Source organism: Hoplias malabaricus, chromosome Y (assembly GCF_029633855.1).
Source record: "Hoplias malabaricus isolate fHopMal1 chromosome Y, fHopMal1.hap1, whole genome shotgun sequence".
Taxonomy (NCBI): domain Eukaryota; kingdom Metazoa; phylum Chordata; class Actinopteri; order Characiformes; family Erythrinidae; genus Hoplias; species Hoplias malabaricus.
This window is the reverse complement of record NC_089820.1, coordinates 78,282,666-78,308,402: the sequence shown is the minus strand read 5'-3', so window position 1 is coordinate 78,308,402 and position 25,737 is coordinate 78,282,666. Positions and strand designations below refer to the sequence as shown.

Here is a 25,737-nt window from a genome sequence, read left to right as displayed (position 1 = left end):
TTGATATCAAATGTAAACCCTAAGGGTCGGTATGTACATAGTAGATACTGAATTATTGATAGTGGTTACTGAGTAATAAGTCTTATTAACCATAAGTTGCCAATTGCCAACTGGCTCATGATTATACATATATTGTGCATGTTCAACAATAATGCTCCAGTGTCAGAGCAAAGTGCTGGAAAACCTCAAATTAATATTTAAACGATGCTTCAGTGAAAATGAAATATATTGGATGTTGGAAAATGGGTACACTGGCATTTTACAGTAAATAGATGTATTGAAAAGTAGATATATCTCACATCTTAAACATGATCAGATACTTACATCCCTGAAATTTACTGCAAATCCACCTGTAGCATACTTGAGTGCCTTTTTTAAATGTATTATTCGTTTATGAAAGCACAGAGCCTTAGGCTTCTACCTTGGTTATCTTAAGCCCACTTGAAATGCTAATACATAGATGATGAGTCACCACTACCAGTGTGTGGCACCTACCTGAGTGATTTTTACAAGTAACTAATGAGCTCTGCTCACCCCCACTGTGATGGATCTGGTAGCTGTTTATGTAGCCCATTCATCTCAGGGGATCTCACGTCATGTTCATCGATAGCTCACCATTTACTGCTGTAAGCAAATGCGCAATCAATGACTTTGTCTTGGATACTCTTGTTTATGACTACCCATAACGTCCATGGCAGACTAATGTTTAATTACATTGCTGTAGTAAATGATCAGCAAGCTCCCACGTGTTAAAAGTAGACTGATTGAAACCACAGGTTTAATGCACAATTAATATTCAGTTAATAGTGGTATTGTTGAATAAGTGCTATAAGTGCTTGATCAGTCAGTGTCATACATCATAACTAACAGTTATGTAGTTATAAATAGAAGAACTGAAATGTAGACACATGCTGGGCCCTTAGGCTTTATGAAATTGATTACCAATGTTATATTTTTAAATTAAAACTATGAAAAATGCTAATAATACAAATGTTAATGATCAGAAAGTTCATCCAAAACATACTGGCCTTGTGCAGTGCAATAAACAAGAATGGAAAGATTAATATTTCTCACAGTCAAACCATTTCAAAATGCTTTTATTAACCAGTAATGATCTATATTTGACTTATATATACTAATGTTCAATAAATATATTAGCTTTTTTTATAATAACTACAATAAACACTGTAAAACGCCTTCACTTCAAACATTACCTGCCCTGTGTTGTTGTACATGCATGTACGTCACTGGGTACATAACGCTACCTTCAATTATGCGTAAGGTGACACAGGTAGGGGGCTAAAGCCTTGCTGAAGAAGCGCAGTGTTTGCTGGATTTAGATCCAGCTTCTCTCTAATACTCCTGAGTCAGCTCATTAACACTGAACTTGCCTGCTTCATCAGGATTAGGTGTGTCAAAACACAGGGACTTTCCCTTTGTACATATTTTATGTACATGTCTGGTATATTAATATTACATGGATTAAAGGCAAATGCTGCTTTGCATGTATTTTTCATTCAGTATTGATTTAATCTCAAGATATTTAGTCGCTTCAGATTAAAGGAAGGAGACATATGGTCCAGGGTTTTGAATGTTTATCTGCAGTACATTAAAGTAAGAGGAAATGAAATAGTGAGATTTGACTTCCTCCACACAGCATATGGGCTCATCTGTAGGATGAGAATGAATACCTTGTAATGAAACTGAACATGAGGCTGAAAGAATATGACCTTGTACCATTCTTCTCCTGTAAAGCCTAAAGTATTAAAGTATAATGTGTCTCCTTTCCTTTACCATCAGAAAGAAGCACTAGAATAGATGAAGAGATGAAAGCCTCAGCTTGCATTTTATCACATCTGCACTGCTCTGGTTGAAATACTGTCCAGGTAATAAACATTGATTAAATTATGTCCAGTCCTGTGATATTTAGGAATACAGGGTGCTGATGTTTCTGCTTGAAAATGCTTGATAAGCAATGTGAATTTTCAAAAGTATCTTCATAGTCATTGCTTTTTTACTTGGTACAGACAATAATTGTCTATTTTATCAGAAAACACCTACAGCTACGGTCTACCTCATCCATCACTGGAAAAAGCTAATCAAGGGGCTACCTCTTACCAGATATTATTTGTGTCGAGGACCATGCTCAGCACATGGTAGTAGCTGGCAGTGAGTGTGGTGTAGGTATACTTTCAGAAAATTTGTCAGTGTGGTGGTACCCTCAAGGGTACATATTAGTACCTTTAATTATGGAACATAATTGTACCTTCTATCATAGTTATAATTATAGATTTTAAAATTGTGTTGACTTCATACACTCATCTCCAGGACTTATGTTATGTCCTTTAATGAAAGGTTACAAATATTCATAAATATTCTTTATTGTAAAAGATTATAGGCAAGTTTCCAGAATTTGGGATTGTTGTCAAAAGCTAAATCAAATATTAAATTCTAACACTAGCTGCTAGCTTGCAGAAGTAATTGTGAATCACAAGGCTGACGTGAACTAAGCAGACATTTGGTCCTCTACCATTCAGTGTGTGTTTCTGCAGCATCTTTAGCTGATTTTCTACATTGTGTAAGAACTTCTTTCCGCAGGCTGTCACAGTTCAGAATCCTGTACTGCTCCCACCCACATGCACTGGACCCTTTCACTCTTCCTTCATAATCCCTTATGCCCAACCAGTACATAGTAACTAGGGTTTTTTTTTAAGTTGAAGTGTTATTTTTAATAACATGGGGTATTGGGAAATGCAATTTTGTCATCAATCTGACTATTTACATGGCGAAATAACAACAAATACTAGTTTAACTTGATGAGCTGCCAGAAAATCGTCTACTTTACACAACCTCTGCCTTACTTTTTAGCATCTTCTAAAAAAATAAAAAACTAGTAATGTTATAAAAACACTGTAATATGAAAGGAATATACATATATATTAAAAATCTGCTAAATTAATTGATTAATGGATGAATGAATTAAGTTTTTTTAAAAAACACAAATTGCTAAACAAATTTGCCCAGCACAAATGTTAAACGTTGGCCCCTTGGCTACAAGACCTGCTTATGCTATAGTTTCTGTTATAGTTTCCAAATTTACACCTAAAAATTGAATGAACAAAGTTGACAATGGACAAATTTTACTGTATCATTTTCAGCCACATACTGTAGATACAAAACAGAAGGAAAATCCAACGGATCAAAAAGACAATACAAATCTGTATCTTGGTTAGCTAAGACAACATTAGCAACATTCTAAAAAAAAAAAGAGCTGTAGAATTTTTTGTACAAAAATATAGCTTTCTGACATATAAAGGCACATCGTCTGAGGTTATCAATGTCTCTCGTATTAACATCTAGTGATGGAGGGCACAACCACAGGTGGTACAAAACATTCAGTCTCCTGTAACAAAACAATCAGGTTTATAGCAGCTAAAAGCTTAGGCAATCAATTTTACAGTAAATTTTGTCATTATACAGTACAACGAATTCTTAATGCCCTAATCAGATCATCTGCATGGAATCCATGAACAGCTAAAGATAAAGTTACTTCTGCATTCATTATAAGAAAAGAAATATATCAAACACATGCTGATTAAACAGGGTATAAATTCATTATGCAATATAGGATTTATTTAACAATCATTAGAAACATGTAGAAAGTGGTGAAAATCCTGGGAACATTAACCCTAATATATTAAATATGTACATTGAATCTGAATACCATTTAAATATCATTTGCATATTCAGAAACAAACAAGAACTGGCTACTCCCAACAACAGCCAACTTTGATTTAAAGGAATAGCTTGACCAAAACACACTTCATAATAACAGCCTCTGTTGCTAACACAGAATACAATGTAATATTAATAGGTACGAATTAGAATGATTATATAATGCAAGCTTTTATAGCTAACTCTAAAATGTCCTTCCCATAATACTAGATATTTGGACTATGGATTCTTACTCACAGTGACTAACTAAACAAACAGTACCAAATTTAGCACGATGTAATTTCCATAATGCTAGATTCTGTGGCTATTTCTGAATACAAACTTGTGGCCACCAGTTAGAATCATAACAATTACATAATGTGAGTATTAACTTTCTTTTAATTTCACTATTTGAAATATTAGCTTTTTTGCCCAAGCTATTCTTTGAATAGTATCTGTTCCAAATTAGCAGCTATGACTTTCTGAATTAGATCTCCATTGTTGACCACAGCAAAAGTGAATGTTTTTTTTTAGCTGAGCAGCTTTTCTCTTTACACCACAGCACTTTCAAACTGCCCTCTTTCCAGACGGTCTTTGTGATCCCTCCAGGTGGATGCAGGCATGCTGCTGTAAGGATCCAGCAGGATCCTGAAGCAGCGCACAAGCAGGAAGACCAGGATGAGCAGCAGAAGGCCAACAAAACACAAGGCTGTGCTCTGCTCTGTGTCTGAGGCCAGGGGAAGCCCTGCTGTGGCCCCGGAGCCTGCAGCTGGCCCCATGGACTGGAGCTCATAGTCCAGCAGCGGAGCTCTGCTCATCTTACCCAGGTAAGCAGCCACAAGGTCAATCACTGGACGGTCAGCAGGTGCCGAGGCGCTGGACATCAGTCGTCAAGGTTACTGAATCTCCAAGCACTGGGTAGAGCTCTTCACAGGAATCTGAAAGTTAAACAGAAAAAAAAAAAAACTTTATTAAAATGTATGCCACATGGCAAAAAAGTTCTGTGGAAACTTGCTTATCTAACATATTTTTTTTTATGAAATACATAATATTCATAGGTTTTTGCTGCAGTAACAGTTTCTTCTCATCTGGGAAGGCTCTAACCTAGATGTTGGAACAGTTCTGCAAGAATTTGATGGCATTCAGCCACAAAAGCATTAGTGAGGTCTGTTACTGATGTTGGATGATTTATTTTGTACCGCAGACTACTGCTACTTCAACTCATCTCAAAGGTGTTAAGTGAGCTTTATCCATCAAGAGAATAGTGTTTGACTGCTGTAGCTCAGGGCTGGTGGCCTTCATACCCCTCCAGCCAATTCTAGTGTCTACAAATTTTTGGATACAAGGTGAATTCATATAAACACTAGTGAGATAATGGACATACAGTTGAATGCTCATTGGTGGCAAATGGTTGTCTCACACATGTACTTCCTCGGGTGTTCTCTTCAGTGGAGCAGGATAATCCTCACCTGGAGGGATGACAAGAGCAAAATGAAGTCAAGCAGACAGAGAAATGATTCTCTTCCAGGAGAAAGCTTGAGGCAAATGAAAGGCACAGATTTCTTTAAAAGTTGCAAAGCCCTCAATCAATATCCACCGTATATAAGACACAAGCAATGCTGCCTAATAATGAAGCTTAGGCGAGAAAAGAGGAGAACATGTATAGCATATAGATGAAAGCACTGTAGACTTTACATTTAGACTGAAAATATGACTTGCACAAAGTGTATAAAAACAAGCTCTTGAAGGGGACTTCCACTCATTATTTAAGTAAAATTTCATAGTTGTTTTAGAGAAATTTATAGACTCTACTTTGTTTACCACAGGAGCAACAGGAAACGGGTTGCAATGTCTATAATGCACTCTGGAAAAATTATTCTACTTTAGGGATTATTGATGAATTCTCCACTATTTATGAACTCAAAAGTATATTTTATACCTAAAGCCTACAGAAGTAAACCTATACCTGCAGAAGTATTATAGTTCCAAACAATTTGAAATAGCTTTCAGCGAACCTGCCAAGGGTTTTTGCTGCTTTGTACCCAATGAAGCTGAGTAAGTTCGAGAAACGAGCACAACCCTGATCAGGAATTAAGCATTTGCAGAAAATGAGTAAATGACCAGGTGGCATAGTGCAGTAGGTAGTGTTGCAGTCACACAGCTCCAGGAGCCTGGAGGTTGTGGGTTCGATTCCCGCTCCGGGTGACTGTCTGTGAGGAGTGTGGTGTGTTCTCCCTGTGTCCGCGTGGGTTTCCTCCCACAGTCCAAAAACAAAGTTAGTAGGTGGATTGGCGACTCGAATGTGTGAGTGTGTGTGTGTTGCCCTGTGAAGGACTGGCGCCTCCTCCAGGGTGTATTCCTGCCTTGCGCCCAATGATTCCAGGTAGGCTTTGGACCCACCACGACCCTGAACTGGATAATCGCTTACAGATAATCAATGAATGACCATACAGTGATGTAATGTTAAAAAATTCTGGAATGTTTTAAAATACATTTATGAAAACATTACAATTTGGTTTTTCTGCTACAAACACATCTGCAACATTTTCATATAATTATTTTCTATAATGTGGCTGTTAAACGCATTAAACACTTTGGATACGTTGGACGCCTGGTTCCGATCAGCCCTGTGACCAACTCTGACCTAACTGAATTATATCATGGTTGGATCTTGCTTTATGGAGAAATGTTGCAAACAGTTCAAATTCCCCTTTCAAAGTATGTACCTATCTGTGAGTGTGTATTTGAGAGTCTTTTACTAGCAGCTTTTTCAGATACTTTTCCTTATTTTTACTGGATTTCTTGTAGTCTCTGTAGTTAATATATGAGAGGAACACAGTTTACACTCAGCAGATTTTACTCCAACTGGCCTCTCCACCGTCTTCCCAGAGACAAGTTAATAGGCCGAGGTTGAGTTAAAGCCAAAAGGTTTTATCTAACAGAGCCAAAAAAAGAGAAAAGATCATAAAGTCTCGAACAGTACGCAATTATGAAAATGCAATTACAATAATTCTGTCTGAGAGACTTTTTTTGGGAGAGAGAGCAGAAATTTAACAGAGTCATTTATAATATCAATAGAAACTTTGGATTTTTATTACATCCAAGACTAGACCTAGTACTGTCTCACAACCCATCATTTATTCCAGTTAAGACGGAGACCTCTGGTCTAAAGGTTAAAGAAACTGGCATTAGACCAGATGGTCACCATGTCGATTGACAAGACTGGCAGCAAGGGACAGCCCTGTCTCCTCCCTCAAAACTTGAGTGAAGTGCTCTTGATCATGGCTCCTAACCCCCCCCAACTGCTCCCCGAGCACAGGGTGAGTGTGTGAGTGTGTGTGTATGGGATGGGTTAAATGCCAAAAACATAATTCCATAAATGCAGATAACAAGTGTAATAAATGCATGTTAAAATATTTTTCATATAATCTTCAAATTTCAAAATGGTTGCATTTTCTGCATCGCATAGTAGACCCAAATACACTGAGTAATGTTGAGGTCTATTTTTATAACAGATTCTTCACATACCTTCAGACCCATAGTGTTTAGATTCTCACAGTGAAACACATTGACCCTATTCCTGTCAAAAATGCAGTGTATGCTTAAATGAGCTAGAACTGCAACTGGATATAGTTTAAAGTAGTCTAAGCTAAATGAATAAAACATTTCTTTTTAATATTTAAATGTATTATTGCATATCCAGAGCTCAAAGACAAAACAAACCGCTAAATTATACTTACAGACAAAATAATTAGGTCAACAAAAAATCACAGACAAACAAACAGTGCAAAGACAAAAGTGCAAATTCAGTATCAATCAGAGGCTTAGAAACAGTCCAAAACAACCACAGGCAATCACAGAAAAAACAGACAAAATAATTAGGTCAATAAAAAACAACAGACAAAACAAACAATGTAAAAACAGACAAAATAAAAAGCTCAAAGCAGATCACAGACAAAACAAACAGCTTATTAACAATCACAGACAAAACAAACAGCTCAAAGAAAATCACAGACAAAACAAACAGCTCATTAAAAATCACAGACAAATCAAACAGCTCATTAACAATCACAGACAAAACAAAAACCTCATTATCAACAAGAAAGACAAAGCAACATTAATCTAATGTTGACTGATACAAGACAACAAAATAATCTGAAGATTTATTGATCATCACAGGGTCATCACCCCCACATTCATCACTGTGCTGCAGGCGTTTCCTTTTCTCACTAAGTGCGTTCACATCTGCACGACCCTCAGAAATGTGATTATTATTATTTACTGCACGGACGTTTACGGACTGAGTGCTGAATATAAAACGCCGTGTAAACGCCGATCTGCACGTGAATACGCTCTACTCACCGCTCACTCCCTCTCGCGCGCGCTCGCACCACCCTGTTTCCATTTCGCCGTCTCTCTGATGCGCACGCTCTGGCTGCAGCGCGAGCTTTACCACGGCACAGCGCGCACCACGTCCTATTGGTCTGCGGCACGCGCGGAAGGGGAGTCTGTCGAGGAGCTAAACCTGAGAGTGGGATTTTATATAAGGCATCATCATCATCATCATCATCATCATCATCATCATATTCCTCGTCATCATCCTCTCCACCCTCTTCATCCTCCTCATCACTACTTCAACTTTCTTCATCTTTATTCTTACATTATTACTACTTTAATCTTTTTGTGCCCTCATTCTTATCATCACCCAGACAGCGAGCATATATCAGTCCACTGGCATAAAAAGGCTGGCACACCACTGACTGTAGACCACTGCTGGTGCACCATCGGACCACTCAGATTATTGTCCTGTACAGGATATAACTCATTTATAATCTCCTCACACAGATTTTACATTCACAGAGACTTTTATTCTGGAAAACAAACTAATACAAATATTACCAACAACTATGAGAGATATGAGAGATATAATAATGAGTATAAGCCTGATATAAAATGATTATGCTGAAAATGTTGGCACTGCTGATTAAAATTATTTACTAATCTTATTTATAAAAGATAACAAAAAAAACTAATGAAGGAGAAAAATGTAAATTGGACTGTGAATGGAAAAGTGCTAAAATGCGTGTATTTTGTCTAAAATTGTCACAGAAAACGCTGTGCACAACACTAGCGGACCTCCAACTTTGCCCTCAGTGGATCAACAGTGGTCCGCCGTCTCCTTGCTATCAGGGCAGTTTATCTTCATCATCACCATCATCATCACTTCACCTTACCTTCATCCTCTCCATCATCTTGATCACTGATATACTTTCATTCTTATCCTCATCATTACCATCATCTTTATGACAATAGTGTGTCATAATCCTCCTCTTCATCACTATACCCCAACTTCATAATCACCACCACTCGTCTTCACCATATTTATTCTCCTCTTCATAAACACTTGCCCTGTGATGGTCTGGCACCCTGTGCAGTGCATGTTCCTTTGCAGAGTGATTCCAGGTAGTTTCCAGACCCACTATGACCCCAATCATACTCACTATAAAGTGATCTGAGAAATGCAAACATTCATTCATTATCTGTAACCGCTTATCCAGCTCAGGGTTGCAGTGGGTCCAGAGCCTACCTGGAATCATTGGGCGCAAGGCTGGAATACACCAGTCCTTCACAGGGAAACACAGACACTCACACATTCACTCACACCTACGGAAACTTTTGAGTCGCCAATCCACCTACCAACGTGTGTTTTTGGACCGTGGGAGGAAACCGGAGCACCCGGAGGAAACCCACGTGGACACAGGGAGAACACACCACACTCCTCACAGACAGTCACCCGGAGGAAACCCACGCAGACACAGGGAGAACACACCACACTCCTCACAGACAGTCACTCGGAGCGGGAATCGAACCCACAACCTCCAGGTCCCTGGAGCTGTGTGACTGCGACACTACTTGCTGCGCCACCGTGCCGGTGTTTCAAGAACTGTTCTCAGATGAGGAGAATATCATCAGTGCTGCTTGTTTATCTCTATCAAGGGTAACATACTGTAGAGGTCTTTAAAGAGGTCATATAAAACAGAAGCGACCTGATTTTATTACTCATCTATCATTAAATGTGATTCATTTAGGCAGGAGACATGGATTAGTGGAACGGATTAGTGTGAGACTGCATAAAAAAAAGACTTTTATTTTTCCACATACCACAGGATTCTAATAAAGCTACAGTTCTGGACCCAGTCCTAGAAATAAAGTTGAGCTCACCAACTGTGTTGTTGTATTTTTTTTTTTTTACCATTCCTCTATCCTCATATCTCATATACACTACACTGTAATCTTATCCCTACTGCCCATCTGTTGTGCAATCAGACTCTTGGAACGACAATAATTCATTTATCACAGATCCAGATATCCTGAGGAAACACAGCATATAATTTCATATAGAGCACCATTGTGAAGCATATGTTTATAATATTTGTTTATCGGTGCAGACGGGTCTGTCCTGACATTGCTGAGATTTGATTGAGCTACAGCTGGTCGAGCCTTAAACTCTGAATGATCCCCAAAACACTCTGACATTGTTGTCTGTGTCTGCTTTAAAGTGGGCCATGTACAGAAAATCAGATTCTATCTCTGCATTTGAAGAATGTGAAAGTGAAAACTGTTCAAATCCAAAGCTTATGAACCCTTACATTCTGTACAGGGCTGTTTAGATGAGATGTTTGGCTCTTGGTGGTTTTCTAACTGAAGCATGTCACAGATGTTTCAGCATGGCCCTGGCACTTGTAGAAAAGTGGTAGAGAAAATGCTCTTTTAATGTTCAACCTTTGCTCAAATAATTATCAAATCTGAAAGATTGTCATCATCAGCATCTATGACAGCTTATCCAGTTCAGGGTCGCAGTGGGTGCAGAGCCTAGCTGGAATCATTGGGTGCAAGGCGGTAATACACTGTGGAGGGGGTGCCAGTCCTTCACAGGGCACACACTCATGGACGCTTTTGAGTCACCAATCTACCTACCAACGTGTGTTTTTGGACTGTGGGAGGAAACCGGAGCACCCGGAGGAAACCCACGTGTGACTGCGACACTACATGCTGCGCCACCGTGCCGTATACTAAATACATTTTAATAAAGCTGACGTTCATCCTCTTCCATCAGCAGTCACTCTCACTCCTTATTGCTCCTTAGCAGCTCAATACAGAATTACAAATGTGGGCACACTGGGCCAACATTAGCTAATCTAATTGAAATGCCAGTACTAGCGGACCAATAGAAATGGTCCAAAAATCTAATGAGGAATATCTTACATTGACTTACAGTACCAGTCAAATGCTTGGACACAGCCACTCAGGGAGGGTTTCCTTTGTTTTGGACCATTTTCTACATACTGTGAATGTTGAGTACCAGTCAAAAGATTGGACACATCTACTCATTCAATAGTTTTTCTTTTTTTTTTTCCATTATTTTCTACATTGTAAATGAATATGGAAGACATTAAAACTATGGAATACATATGGAATTATGTAGTAAAAAAATGTTAAACAAACCAGAATATGTTTTATACTTTAGATTCTTTACCGTAGCCCCCTTTCGCTTTGATGACAGCTTTGTACACTTTCGCCGTTCTCTAAATCAGGTTCATGAGGTCGTTACCTGGAACGGTTTTCAATGAACAGCTGTGGCCTCATCAAGAGTTTATTTGTAGAACTGCTCAACTTCTTAATGTGTTTGAGACTATAACTTGGGCTGTGCAGAGGTAGGGGCTGGTACACAGTTCTATACAGTGACCCTATTCCACAGTAGCCCTATTCCACCAATGACTAATGAGATGATGTGTCCAAATGTTTGACTGGTACTGTACATTGAAAGTTGGGCATGTTTTTAACACTCATTTAGAATTTCTCTGTGAGAGGACTGTACATATCCGCTTGTTAAACCTGACTAAAATATTTCACACTCCAGCCTGGGCTTTTATCACCATGAGATATTTTCATTTTTACAGTGATGCAAGGGTTTGCAAAAATTCAGGCCATTGTCCAGAGAATTGTGCCTCCTCCGCTTTAGACTCACTCTGAGCTGCAAAGGGCCACTCAGCATTTCACTGTTTCAGTCACAGAGGGAATAATACAGAAACACACAAATATACAACACAATACTGCTGCATCTGCAGCTTTCTCCAGTTTCTCTTCTGACACTTAGAGCCTAGAGTTACTGTCTTACAGTGGAAGGTTGTACTGAATCACACCCAAATTTGAAAGCTGTAAAGAGCTACTACACTCTAAGACCTTTTTTTTACATCAAAACTTAATTGTGTTGCTTCATCATAAAATAAAGCTTTTTGGCTTAAAACTAAATTATATCTTTCCAAACTGTCAAAAATTCACTTTTATTGCAGCTATGCTTCTAGAGCTCCCCTCAGCTTCAACCCTGCTAAAGGTGTGCATGACGTAGATCTGTAGTGTGCAAATTAGTGAGCCAGTGTTAACACCCCTCCCTCCCCTTACAACAGCTCCTCCCCTTCAGCTCAACCAGAGCTGGAGTTAGCTGATGCTAGAGGATGTATTTACCTTTAAGGCCTGTTTATCAGATGGTGACAGTTTTGATAGGCTGCTAGGTCTTGCATGATATTTAAGACTCTCTTTTACTTCTTGAATTCTTTGCCTGAGCATTCAATAAATAAAGTGCGGTTTCTGATTTTGGCACCAGATTGTTCATCTCAATTCTGATTCTCGTTAGTTGAAGCACATTGTTTTTTAATTGCATTGTGTGAAAGGGCTGTTGAAATGCAAAGTGGAATCATTGTATCATATGTCTAAAAAACTCTGGCCAGACATTAATCCCCAGTGACATATTAACATATTAAATATTAACAGGCATAATCAAATGGGGGCGGCACGGTGGCGCAGCAGGTTACTGTCGCAGTCACACAGCTCCAGAGACCTGGAGGTTGTGGGTTCGATTCCCGCTCCGGGTGACTGTGTGTGAGGAGTTGGTGTGTTCTCCGGGTTGGCGTGGGTTTCCTCCGGGTGCTCCGGTTTCCTCCCACAGTCCAAAAACACACGTTGCAGGTGGATTGGCGACTCGAAAGTGTCCGTAGGTGTGAGTGAATGTGTGTGTGTCTGTGTTGCCCTGTGAAGGACTGGCATCCCCTCCAGGGTGTATTCCCGCCTTGCGCCCGATGATTCCAGGTAGGCTCTGGACCCCCCGCGACCCTAAAAAAATTGGATAAGCGGTTACAGATAATGGATGGATAATCAAATGGATTAAATATGAATGTTATTCATGTAGTTCACATAATTCAAATTTAATGCATGAAATATTAACCATGTGTAATATATTGAATAATATATGGAATTAATATTCTATAATTCAAGTAATGAATTATTAAGTGCTATTAGACTGAACCGTTTAAAAAAGGGAATTTCACCAGTTTTTCAAAAAATTTTTCATCACGGGCCAATTTCTCAATCACTGGAGTCACAAGAATCAAAGTAATTCAGAGTAATTGGATGTGCAATTGACTCACTGTAGAGATACTGATTCAAGACTCAGAGGCATAAGAGACAGTGATGGGAACATATCCAGTGCCTTTGGGATGAACTGGAGTGTTTGTGATCCAGCCGTACTTGACCTCATTAACGTTCTTGGGGCTGAGATCTTCACAGCAATGTTTCTATATCAAGTAGAGGCTGTTGCTGTAGCAAAAAGTGGTCAAAGTACATATACATACCCTCGGTTTCTTGAACAGGTGGCCACAAACAATTGGACAGGTAGTGCAGTCCAAGACAAAATAGTTTAGACTTGAATTAAAAGAAGTGGAAGAAGCTGCTTCCTTAAATAAAGAATTAGCCTGGTTCTGAGAGACTAAGTTGCTCAGAGTGCAGACTGAGAGCATGCAAGGACTTCTCCGTCTGCAAAAAGAGCACCAGCTTGCAGCTCGATTTCATCTTTTTCTCCTTCCCAGAAGACCAGAAATGCTACATGTGCCAGAAAGAAAGTTGTAAAAGCCTTAATGATGAAATACATCAGGACCTGCTAGTTGCTGCCATCCATTATTGTATTACAGTGAGGAAATAATGCTCCTGATATTTGCTTAATGCCAATTCGCACTGCACCATCTTTGGTAGTAAGCCATTACAGAACATTACTGAACTCTTTGTGATGCAGCCTAAATGGATTTATGAAATTATGGATGATACTGAGGATGTTAAAAGCCTTTCTTTTTCACTTGAAATGCCTGGAAGACCCCTTACAACTTCGAGGCAAATCTCTAAATCTCTATATATTGTCTCAGAGCAGCTTTCATCAACTCCATCACTGGCTCAGAATGCAATGTTGAGAGATACAGACTGATGAGTAACACATATTCTTAAGCCCCTGAGAGGTCCGTGTCACCACAAAGCAGGGAGCTAAATAACAGCCCAGCACGGCTCCAATAAAGGCCTAGACTAACCCATGGATCATCGTTATATTATTATCTCACAGGAATACTGCAACCTTCAATGTGATCTGTGTTTGTGCATCTGTGGCATACAGACAACCAAAGAAAATAATTTCGACATTTACTTACAAAAAAAATCAGTTCAACACTCATTCTTAATGAAAGCAAAAGGGCAGGTGCCTCAGCTTAGCTTCTAGTGTAAATGAGCCCTGAGGCAGCAGCATTTCGGTGCAGGTAATTCTTTTAGAGACACGTGTACACAAATTACCTAAAACAATAGAATAGAAATGACTTCCATTTCTAAAAATTCATCAGCTTCACTATCCATAATGGTGCACTCTGTATTTCTAAAATTACATACTGAAGTTCACCACCACAGACCAAGTATTATTTCTCAGCACTGCAGACACACTACTGTGTTAGTGTGTGGTGGACTGGTCAGGTGGATCAGTCACAGCAGTGCTGCTAGAGTTTTTAAATACCATAGTGTCACTGCTAGACTGACAATTGTCCACCAACCGACACTGTGTCTTGCCAAAAAATGTTTACATTTATTTTAGCAGGAAAGTACTTACTTATGAACTAAATCTATGCAACTGGTGCATTGGTTGAAATTCTGTTATGAAAAGCAGTTGGGCAGAAAAAAGACACCTTTGCTACATATACTTTAGGATTTCTTTTACTGTTTGCAGACACATACATAAAAAACCCAAAACAAATTAAAATAAAATCCTGACATTGTTTGAAGTCATGGTGGTTGATGTTTAGAATAAAACCAACAAAAAAAAAAGACATTACGCTTTAAATAATATGGTGCTCCAAGAGGCTGGGCACTATGCGACGCTAACAACATTCTGGGTACCGAAGGACACTATTACAAAATATTCCACACTCCATTACTAGAGCTTCCTCTTCTGTTGTAACAGCAATAAACACACTTTTTGTGACAAATAACTGAGGGGTTGAGACGTAAACAAAGTCATTAAGTGTGTTTTGATGGTAAACTGGAGTTTTCTGAAAAAAATAACCCTTTCATTTACAGAAGCGGTTATGTCTCAAATGGTTGTATGTGGTTAACTCAAATATAGCCATTTTTCACACCATTAACAGCAACCAGTGACCTACGTCTTCGGAGCACTCATAGGCAACGTTGATATTGGTAAAGTACAGGTGAATCCATATCCCATAGGTTTTAGGTCAAAAAACATCTCATATAATAAGATCCGGCAGCGTCAGACATCTCTTCACCAACACTCTGAACACGTTTGACTCAGCAAGTTTCTCTAGAACAGAGCACTTCACATCGACTCCGTCTGAATGATTTTGTTCAAGATTTTCATTTAGCATTTCATTAAACAGCAAGTTTGAAAATCAGTTTCCCTTTAAAGAACAAACTAATGAGACAGGTTCAGAACAGGCTTAGAGTTTCTTTAGGATGTATATAAAACAGTATTAAAACCACAGCATATTTTTCATTAAACTAAAACAGTCCTACATTTTTCAATTATAAATAGTTTATAGTGAAATTAAACATATTTAATCTGCCAAAGTTCTGTGCATGGCAAAGAGGAAACATTGTCTTCAGTGCATTACTCTCGCTCCATCATTAGAGGGGAAAAGACATGACAAGTTTTTGGGGCTTAAAGATATCTCAAATAATGATTTTATCAAAAAATGTTTCTCCATTTAATGATAATCGTTAATGAATGAACTTATGAATAATTAATATCTAGTAGACTATGACTGATCTTAGGGTAAAAACTTAGAGAGAACACAGACCTAGTTTACAGACCTAACCTGCTTAGATTTCAACAATGTATAATAGAGGAGCACAATTAAATGCTGTGCTGATTCAGTACACTTTATATCAGAAATCAATTTTGATTTAAACCTGTGGTCAGTCATGTAAGAGTCAATAGCACAGTCCAGTGCCTGTGACCCTAGTTACTGCAATCTAATGAACATCATATATTCAGCAATGGATTGTTTTCTGTTTAAGTCCTGACCAAATGCACAGCGTACAAACCGATCACCGTTTTTTCCTTGTAGAAGACAACAGATCTACATGATCATAACAACAGATCTACATGTTTAATCCATGTTCCTTTAGGGGTCTTTACAGCCATAACTAGCATAACAGACATTCACATCTGTCTGACAAAAGTTAACAAGTCCACTCTTTCCCCCTAAAGCTTTAAAAATCTTTGGAATCGTTTCCAGATTTCAAACTTAATAAATCTTCTTTCTCCCTATTATTCAGCCCAGAGGTTTTTCAGAGTTAGGAGAAATCATGAGAAATTACGAAATCATGCTTGGCCCCACAAGACTCGCAAAATGTCTAGAGTCATCTGACCCACTGCAGATCTTGTGTGGGTGTTAAGCAACAAATAAGAGCTGGATATTTGCAGCAGCACAAACACAAAATGCCTTTAGCTGTTAACCAAAGGCGCGTGGGATCTTAGGGATCACAGAAACACATCGTTCAATGGACAATGTTCATAACTGACTGAAGTGTATGTCTGTGTGTGACTATATCTCTGTGTTAAGGGCAGTTTCTCTCAGAGCACTTGCTCAGTGCTGGATGCAGACATATCCAGCAGCCTCCAGGCAGCGTGTGGGTTGAGCTCCTCTTGGTCCCTGCATAATGCCCACACATACATCATCCGCAACACTTTCTCCTACACACACACACACACACACACGACAGTAGAGCACAGTATTAGACACTTATAAGTCACCTTATATTTAGGCAAACAGTTCACAAGTTACCATTCACCATCAAGACATTTACAATACTTTTTACATTTACATAAATATTCTTCACACCTATTTTAAACATGGCTTCTCCATGTGTGAATCTCTACAGAGTATCTACTGGTTCATTCAGGGGCTCATGTGAGCTGCACTTTATAGAAAATAACAGGTCTGATGTCTGCTATTAATAAGTATGAAGTACAAAAAGTATAAATGCTTCCAACTCACAGGATCTCCCTCCACCACTTGCCCTTTAGGGCCCCGGATCACCATGACGACCTGCGCCTGGAAGGTGATGATGAGGACAGGTCCTTGCTCCATGATCTTACCCATCGCCAGCTGAGAAACACCCACACAGAAAAAACAGAGAACAGGAACGTTACTACAGACATGTAGCACCTTTGGTATACATTGCTTGTGGTGTATGAATTGGAAACCCATTGTGCCTCCTGCAAAGCTAGTGTGCTATTCCACTAAAGCTCTGAAAGATACAATCAACCACAGAGTTGGAAGCTATATGTAAACAAATTACTCTAATCAGGCACAATAGACATTACTGATGCAGAACCACCGCATTATGGTGGAAGTAAACTGCTTTATGATGAGTGTGTTTACTTACATCAATGTTGTCAATGTCCAGGATCTTGGACTGGAACTGGAGGCCCATGGCTATGGCCTGCTTAATAGGGTGCGCAAGCTGACTATACGTCTATAAACAGACAAGGAACAGGACAGACTTTAAAAACAGATTCAAATCCACAATCCATGTGTGGTGTGACCAATTTAACAAAGCTGAACTGATTTGAATACAATGTTATTGTCCAACAAAAGGTAGTTTATCCATAACATGCAGTGTCCAGGCAACACACATAGTGCCTGGTGTTGACTGGACAAGTGTTCTAACAGAAACTGCACTTCACACAAATATACACACACCAATTTAAACTGAACTGAATTAGAATGAATAATTTTTCAAAATTATTATATTTCATTTTGCTAAAAGAAAAATAAAGGGCATAAAATCAAATGCATGAAGGTGATATTCAATATAGAATGTAGAAATGCTTGAAAAACACCACAATTTTTACTTACCGCTTCATAGCACCAATCTTTAAGAACATCCAGCTCCCCTCTCATTATTGCCTGAGGGCAGGGAAAGAGGTTGAAAGTCATTATTTTAAAATATGTTCAATATAATTAGCGTCAGTTTTACTGATTACTCCAAACAAGTGAAAATATAAGTGTATTTTAATTACTAATTCCACGGCACAAGTATCTGAGTACACAAACTTCCAAAAAAGCAACTGCTGTGAAGTGCCTTCAGCTTTCTGTTTAAAAGTAAAGCATGTTGATGCGAAATTAAACCCCAGCAGCAAGAGAAGAAGGTGGTGCCTCACCTCTAAGATGTTGGGAATAATATCTCTTTCACACTGGCGGAGGAAAGAGTCTTTATCAAAGTTAGGATCCGCTTTCAGAATCTCTGTGAGCACCTCGGACATCTCTGTCTTAGAGAACAGACCACCTGTTCAGCACAAACATAAAATCATAAACACACGTTAACAGAGAGATTTGAACACTGTGGCAGTCAAAACTCATTTAGAAAATGAACAGAAGTCTAACAGTTCTCCATAAAATGTGATTCTTTTCGTAGAAAATAACAGCCAGATGTTTAATTAATGTATATATTTATCCAACTTATGGATAATACAGAAAAGCATTTGACAAATAAATATAGCAAATATAAATAAGAATTATAATATATTAACATATTTAGTTTAAGATTATTCGTACTATGATGTATAATAATAATAATTTAAATAAAGTACTGAAAGTTCTTTTTATATATGTATCTGAACTTGTAAATGTGCAAAATATAAAAAACTTGAGTCTTCACTTTAGTATTCCTTTAAAATAAAGTTATTTTTAGTTTCTAAACACTGGGTCAGGGAGGAAAGAATTGTGTAATTTACCGACGATGTCAGAGACTTTATCAGTAAGAGCCCGTGAGGCTCTGATGAGGGCGTTATCACTCTCATCATATTTCATCTTCATCTCAAAGAATCCTACAATATGAGAGAGAGATAGGATTAGAATACACAATCAAGAACACATTGAAACTGCTGTTATGTCTAAAAACAAGAGCTGTGCACCCTCTAGTGTAAGAATTGTGAAACTGCTTATACACGTCGGAAATCATTCTTCATTATTAATTCATTTTCTGTAACCACTTTATGCTCATAGTCAGTGAGCTGAGGTGGGGTTTGAACCCATAAACCCAGGACTCATGGAGCGGTGTGTGACAGTAACGCTACCCGCTGCGCCACTGTGCCACGCACGTTGGAAAACAGAATGAGAAAAAAAAGTGAATCCTAAGTTCTTACGGTTAAACACCATGTTGTTATCTTTGAAGTCTTTCCACTGCTGGAACCACTTGGAGTCTTTGTGCAGGACAACTCCTGTCGCATCTCTGTAAATAAATCCACATAAAAGATCAGATACAAACTACAAAGCTGTCATTAAGAATAAATGTAATAATTATATAGAATATATATAACTAATGTTTTATTTTTAAATGCATGACTATCAAATAACCAGCTGCATTAGAATAAAGCAAATATCACTTCAGCTGCAAACACCGAGGGGGGTCTATTGTCTAGGTTCAAAAGCCACATGAATGTCATTTCTATAATTTTCCAGAGGGATTTTATTTATGTTCCAAAGGAATAAATAAAGCTGCATCCAGGATCTGTTAACTGTCTCTGACTGGAGATTTAAAAGTATGTATCAACTGGTTGCACCTTGGAACCCATTATTCTAAAGGTCATTAAGTCACAATGCCCCTTATGTGCAATTTACCTCAAGCAACTTCATTCACTTTAAACTTACCTGTCACTTTTCTATCAAATGTAACTATTGCAGTGGAAATATCAAAACATCTACTGCAGGTCTCATAAAAAAATAAATAAATTAAAAACACCCCATACTCATTGGCCTGAAACACTCTGGCCTGGTTCTCAGCCTCTTTAAAAGAGAACTCGCTTCTTTTCCGCAGCTGTGTAGGAGCTCGATACGGTCCACCCTGCCCCACATCACCCATCTCCTTCTTTACTGTCTCCATGCCCTGCAAACACAAGTAAACAAAGGAAGCCAATGATTTAGCAGCTACATGAACAATCTTGGTCGACATGCTCAAAGCAAAGTGTTGGCTAGAGGGGTATAAAGCACTTCCATTCATTCACTTATCCGCTTATCCAGTCCAGGGTCGCAGTGAATCCAGAGCCTACCTGGAATCATTGGGCGCAAGGCGGTAATACACCCTGGAGGGGGCGCCAGTCCTTCATAGGGCAACACAGACACACACACATTCACACCTACGGACACTTGAGTCGCCAATTGACCTACCAACGTGTGTTTCTGGACTGTGGGAGGAAACCGGAGCACCCGGAGGAAACCCACACAGACACAGGGAGAGCACACCACACTCCTCACAGACAGTCACCCGGAGCGGGAATCGAACCCAAAACCTCCAGGTCCCTGGAGCTGTGTGACTGCGACACCTACCTGCTGCGCCACCATGCCGCCCTAAAGCACTTCAGGTAACGTGAAATAACAAAATGGCTGGTCTATAACAATATGTCCAGTCATCAGTATGGCATTGTTAATTAGAACATATGTAGGTGAGGTAAAAGAGAGCTCTCTAACCTGTGAAATGACCTTAAAGGCACTGGTCTTCCCCAGGGCCTCTCCACTCTTGGACACTGACTCAGCTGAGGTTCGTGCCGATTTGGCCACTTCTTCCACTCCCTCTTTTATCTTCTTCCCTATATCAGAACGACCCACCTCCTCAAATCCCTGCAAACACACAGATCGACGGACTGTGAGCCAAAGTCAATATACTTCACCAGTCTCCATAGAAACTTATGCTGGTAACTTTCTGTTTTTGAGAATAATAGTGATCTTAAAGGCAATTAAATAACACACATGGAATTATTTAGAGCATGAACATAAATATTTTAATTTCTAATTCAATTATTAAAAAAAAAATCATTGTTTTTCCTTCGTTCAAACTTGTCATCAGTGACTGTATGAGAGATATTATATTCTGCCAATTGCTAATACATTTCAAATTTAAAAAAGTTAAAGATATTTTCATAAACATGCTCTCAATGTCATCAGCTTATCCTCAAACAGATGAATCAGGAAATTTCAACACAGGAAATGTCCAGCTCAGTGTTTTCTTCAGCAGCATTAAAAAAGGTGACCATAAGCCAAATGTTTTGCATAAGGTCACATGACAGCACGCAAAAATATAATGCATTTGCATGTTCACAGGGGACTTCTACTGCACTTACTTCTTTAACCGTCTCTGATAAAGACCCCAGAGTCTTCTTCAGTACCTCGGAGGTCCGCACTGTTTCTGATTCAATGTTTTTCTGAAAACAAACAAGAAAAAAAAAAGAAAAAAAACACAGATGTTGGGCCTGAAATCATTCAAATACTCATAGCAACAACATGCTTTACAGGAGACAGTGGCGCCAATAGAATTTGCATAGCAGCAACAACAAGGTTGCTTGTAATCTTTGATTACATTAAAGTTAATGATTTGATCAAGCACTGAGCTAAGACTTTTTTTTTTAGACACAGGTTATACTGAAATGACATAAAATGAAAGCAGTCCCCTAATCACCAAATAATTGTTTTTAAAAACATTAGCAATATTTCTTATATATATTCATAAGACTGCAGTGCAGATAAGAGCACCACTCTGGCTGCAGATATGAATAAATCCACAGGTGTCAACAGTGCAGCTTTCTATATTGAGAAGAGCACAACTTCATGAGTGTGAAAGAATGTGTAGTGGTCAGAAAAGTCAGAGAAACGGGTGTGCCCAAAATTTTGATGGCTTTTTTTTTGTAAAATCACTCAGCTGTTTTTGGGAAAAGAGACTTGCTCAGCAGTTCGACTCCTCTTCCTGCTGGGAACAGGAAGCAGGAAGCTAAGGGGTCACTTGAGGCCACTCACATATTTCCTCCTGGCCTGCTGCAGCGCTTCGGACTCCTCCAACTTCTGAGCCTCCTCCCTGAACTTCCGGATATTTTCCTTCATTTCTTTGCTCTTGCCCAACTCCTGCTTCACAGAGTCCAGAAACTCACCCAGGAAGGACTTGCGCCCACCAGATGCATAACGCTGCTGTGGAAGACAACAGGGAATCAATATATTGATTAATATGACTCTGTACATTTAAAGAATATCCAATGCAGACTTTAGTGTGTTTCTCAGAATCACAAACTTGTAGGTCATTACTTACAAGTCATATAAAAGATCATATAAAATTGCCCAGAATACAAATCAGTGTGGGGCAAAAACTGTCAAGAACAAAAGGAATGTGGTGCACTTGTTGCTGTGTGCAATGCAAGTATGTTTCTTAAAATTGTTTTATCATTAAGACTTCAATATTTTATAAGTATTTCACATAATAATTAGTTGTCACCACTTCCACATTGTAAGCTATTAGGTGAACTCCCCCAAAACACACATCACACTAGCCAGCCTTGGGAGGGGCAGAACAAGCAATGGCTTCCCCTGCGACAATAGGTTAAATAGACAAGCGTATATTTGTCTTAACAGTAAAACATTAAAGCCATCCCACGTTTTGGAGGAGAGGTAAAGCAGCAGAGAGTGAGAAACATCATTGCTCTTTTCTACCAACATTAGGAGCGAGATTAGGCCGGTTTGTGACAGGCCACACATGTAGCGGTGGTTAGTTGAGAAAAATACAAACTGAACTTTTCCATTTTGAGGGCAAATCAGTTTAAAATAAATTACTTTTTTTTTTAGAAATTCACATTTAGACATTTACTTTTTCTGCAAACTCAGTATGGTCAACAGGTACCACAACACTAACATGTTCTTTAAGTTTATTTTAGCCAAAAATGTATTTTGTGGCTTACAGTTGGTCCTAAGTGTTAATTAGCTCTGCTCTGGACCCCCCAGGACCCCCTCTATTTCACAACTGAATTGAACCACTGCTTCATTTCACACTGCCATCAATGCAATATTACCAGACAGCCCATGTAACTTAGAGGTCAACTTAATTTTAATTGAAATATACATTTAAAATGTTAATTTTAGAATTTTAGAATCACAAAGGGGGGGGGGGGGGGGGAGTTGAGAGTCTATCGAAACTTCAGTGTAGGGTGAACAGCAGGAGAGCCCAAAAGTCAGTCATCCATCAGTGTCATAAGTACAAAACACTAAAACCTCAGCTATGAATACTTGACTACAGCAGCACTTACAGGATAAAACTGAACATTAGAAATAAAATGATGACTTACCTGTAGAGCCACTACCTGGCAGCCCAGGACCCTCCCTGTGTTGAAAGTTAAACATGACGCTGAGAGAACCCTGCTCCTCCTGAGCAACAGCTGAAAGACATCATACAAATTAATTCACACTCATTCACTGCTTTTAAATTCAACCTAATGACCACTCCCCTTCATTAACTGCCATTGCATGGGACATTCTCAGCGCTGCAGTGACACGTGGTGTTGTAGTGTGTTGCCCTGGTATGAATGGATCAGACACAGCAGGGCTGCTTAAGTTTTTAAAACACTTCAAACTAGATTACTGGTCCACCTTGTAGATGTAAAAGACAGATACATTAGCTCATCGGTCATTCCACATTTGTGGGGCGGTCTTGGTTGATGGACTATTCTCAGTCCAGCGGTGGCACTAAGGTGTTTAAAACTCCAGCAGCACTGCTGTGTCTGACCCACTCCTACCAGCACAACACACAATAACACACCACCAAGACCACCACCACGTTAGTGTCACTGCAACGCTGAGAATAACCCCCCACCCAAATCATGCACGCTCTGTGGTGGTCCTTAAACGGTCGTAACCACTGAAGAACAGGTATGCAAAGCTACAGAAGGACTACGGTCTGTAACTGTATAATTACACAGTGCGCGTATGTGCAAATATACCTTTTTAATGTTCCGGCTGAGCCGCGTATACAACTTAAGACAGAAATGACAACGAAAGAAGCTGCAATGCGGTTTTCATTTAAAAAAAAAAAAGATAAGCGACAGAAACAAAAAACGCCTTCAAACCTCTGAAATAGCCTCAGTCTGATACTGTTCTATCGCTGAATTATTTCAGAAACCCTGGTCTAAAAGAGCGTACAAACGACAAGAACAGAAGGAGAACCCTCACCTCAGAGCACCTGCACAAGGACGCCGCCATCTTACCGTGAACTTGCGTCATGTTCTTGGTCAGCTGATGCTGTACGTCACTTGAAGGAGGCGGCGCCTCACTGCTCACAATCCTTTAAAGAGCCCATGGCCTGTTTTTCTTGCATATTACTGTTGCCCTTGAGGTCCACTTGTGACATTTGTGTGGTCTTCAGTAACCAAAATAACCCTTATTCATATATACACGAACATTTCCCTTCTTCTCTATATCCATTTGTATTAAACAGGCTGCTATTTGTTTTGTTTACAGACTAACATTAATGACCACTTCTAAATGGCTGCTCTACATTGTGTTTAATAGAGAAAATAACAAAACGGTTAGTTTTTGCTATGTTTCCACATAGGGACAATGGAAGGAATACATTATCTTTTAAGTATTATACTATGAATTAAGTAATTTATTTATTAATGAATTGATTATCGGTAACTACTTAATCAGAACACACTCTCAATGGGGCATGAGTCTGTCGTGGGGCATTACACACACACACACACACACAGAAACTGTGCACATTTCGAAAAAACAAGAAGATAAAGGAAAAATAGTTTTTCCATGCTACAAGACCTTGAATATTAATAACAGATTAACAGAATAGCAACAATGTGCAACCTAGCTGGAATTTTAGAAATAATTAAATGCTAATTAAACTGTAATTCTGTATTAAAATGATTAATTATGTTTTCTTTAGGTGTAAATTTATTTTCCCTTTAACAACACATGTCATTTAAAACAGGGGTCCTAAATGTTGCATATGACTGTACTTTTATATCAGTTTAAAAACTCCAGGGTCACAGGGTCACGTTGGGTCTGGAGTCTACCCAGAATCATTGGGACACATGAAATGCCAGTTCATCACAGGGCATCTCTCACACACATATATATGGACACTCTTTGTAAAGCCAGTCTACCTACCAGCATGTGCCGTGCCATCCTGATTCAGCTTTGAAAACATTTAATAACTAGCTGATAATGTGACTCATGCAGGAAAATTAAATTACAGTAGAGAAGAGGAAACAGTTTTCAAACTGCATAATAAATTTGATATTGTCCTGTTCTGTTATCTCTCGCTTTCCGCATTTGATAAGATCACCTTTGTTCTCCTTGGTTGTGGTTTATGCGGTCATATTGACACTGGCTGCTCAAATAAATGACTTCATTAACAAGAGCACAAGAACAGCACGTGACTAATGAGTGTTCTAAACAACTGATGTCAGCAAAGTACACAATCCAGTTTCAGCTGTGTTATTAACCTCACCTGACTTTTTTTTCCCTATGCTATCATATTAGTCTAGTAAGAGAATGCCATATAGGGCAATGTAGATATATGAATATGGAGTCACCCCAAAATACACTTCCTTTCCTGGTACTCTGTGGTAGTTAACGCTTCACACATGACATTAAAAAACTTTGCCATTTGAATGGTATCTTCCAGCACACACCGTAAAGCCCAAGCCTGATTCATATGAGTTGCCTTTTTAATGCTGTCTTTCACCATAAACACACCTTCATTTCTAAACCTCATTATATCTGAGCAGTAACTCCTCAGGTCAGTGTTGTCTCATCACACCCTTCAACAGCAAGTGACTGAGTTAATCTTTAGCATGAAAGCCAACAC

General features: G+C 38.9%; 2 protein-coding genes across 3 annotated transcripts; both read right to left on the bottom strand.

Annotated features, from left to right (window-relative positions):
* Window positions 1-3,831: 3,831 nt before the first annotated feature.
* On the bottom strand, window positions 3,832-8,199 carry LOC136678463 (cortexin-1-like). The gene is made up of 3 exons (XM_066656516.1): window positions 8,077-8,199; window positions 5,099-5,183; window positions 3,832-4,652 (listed from the first exon to the last, which is right to left on the bottom strand). Exon 3 carries the CDS (start codon window positions 4,596-4,598, stop codon window positions 4,266-4,268), a length of 333 nt encoding a protein of 110 aa, XP_066512613.1. The 5' UTR covers window positions 4,599-4,652; window positions 5,099-5,183; window positions 8,077-8,199; the 3' UTR covers window positions 3,832-4,265.
* A 6,592-nt stretch (window positions 8,200-14,791) lies between these two features.
* LOC136678879 (mitochondrial import inner membrane translocase subunit TIM44-like) lies at window positions 14,792-24,190 on the bottom strand. Of its 2 annotated transcripts, none has more exons than XM_066657054.1 (13): window positions 24,084-24,190; window positions 23,204-23,293; window positions 21,891-22,058; window positions 21,221-21,301; window positions 20,571-20,720; window positions 19,853-19,989; window positions 19,250-19,335; window positions 18,839-18,931; window positions 18,266-18,390; window positions 17,961-18,011; window positions 17,488-17,577; window positions 17,097-17,207; window positions 14,792-16,792 (listed from the first exon to the last, which is right to left on the bottom strand). In XM_066657054.1, exons 1-13 carry the CDS (start codon window positions 24,132-24,134, stop codon window positions 16,673-16,675), a joined length of 1,353 nt encoding a protein of 450 aa, XP_066513151.1. In that variant the 5' UTR covers window positions 24,135-24,190; the 3' UTR covers window positions 14,792-16,672. The 2 variants fall into 2 exon arrangements, with proteins under 2 accessions (XP_066513151.1, XP_066513152.1); XM_066657055.1 differs by lacking the exon at window positions 24,084-24,190 and adding an exon at window positions 23,855-24,073.
* Window positions 24,191-25,737: the final 1,547 nt, after the last annotated feature.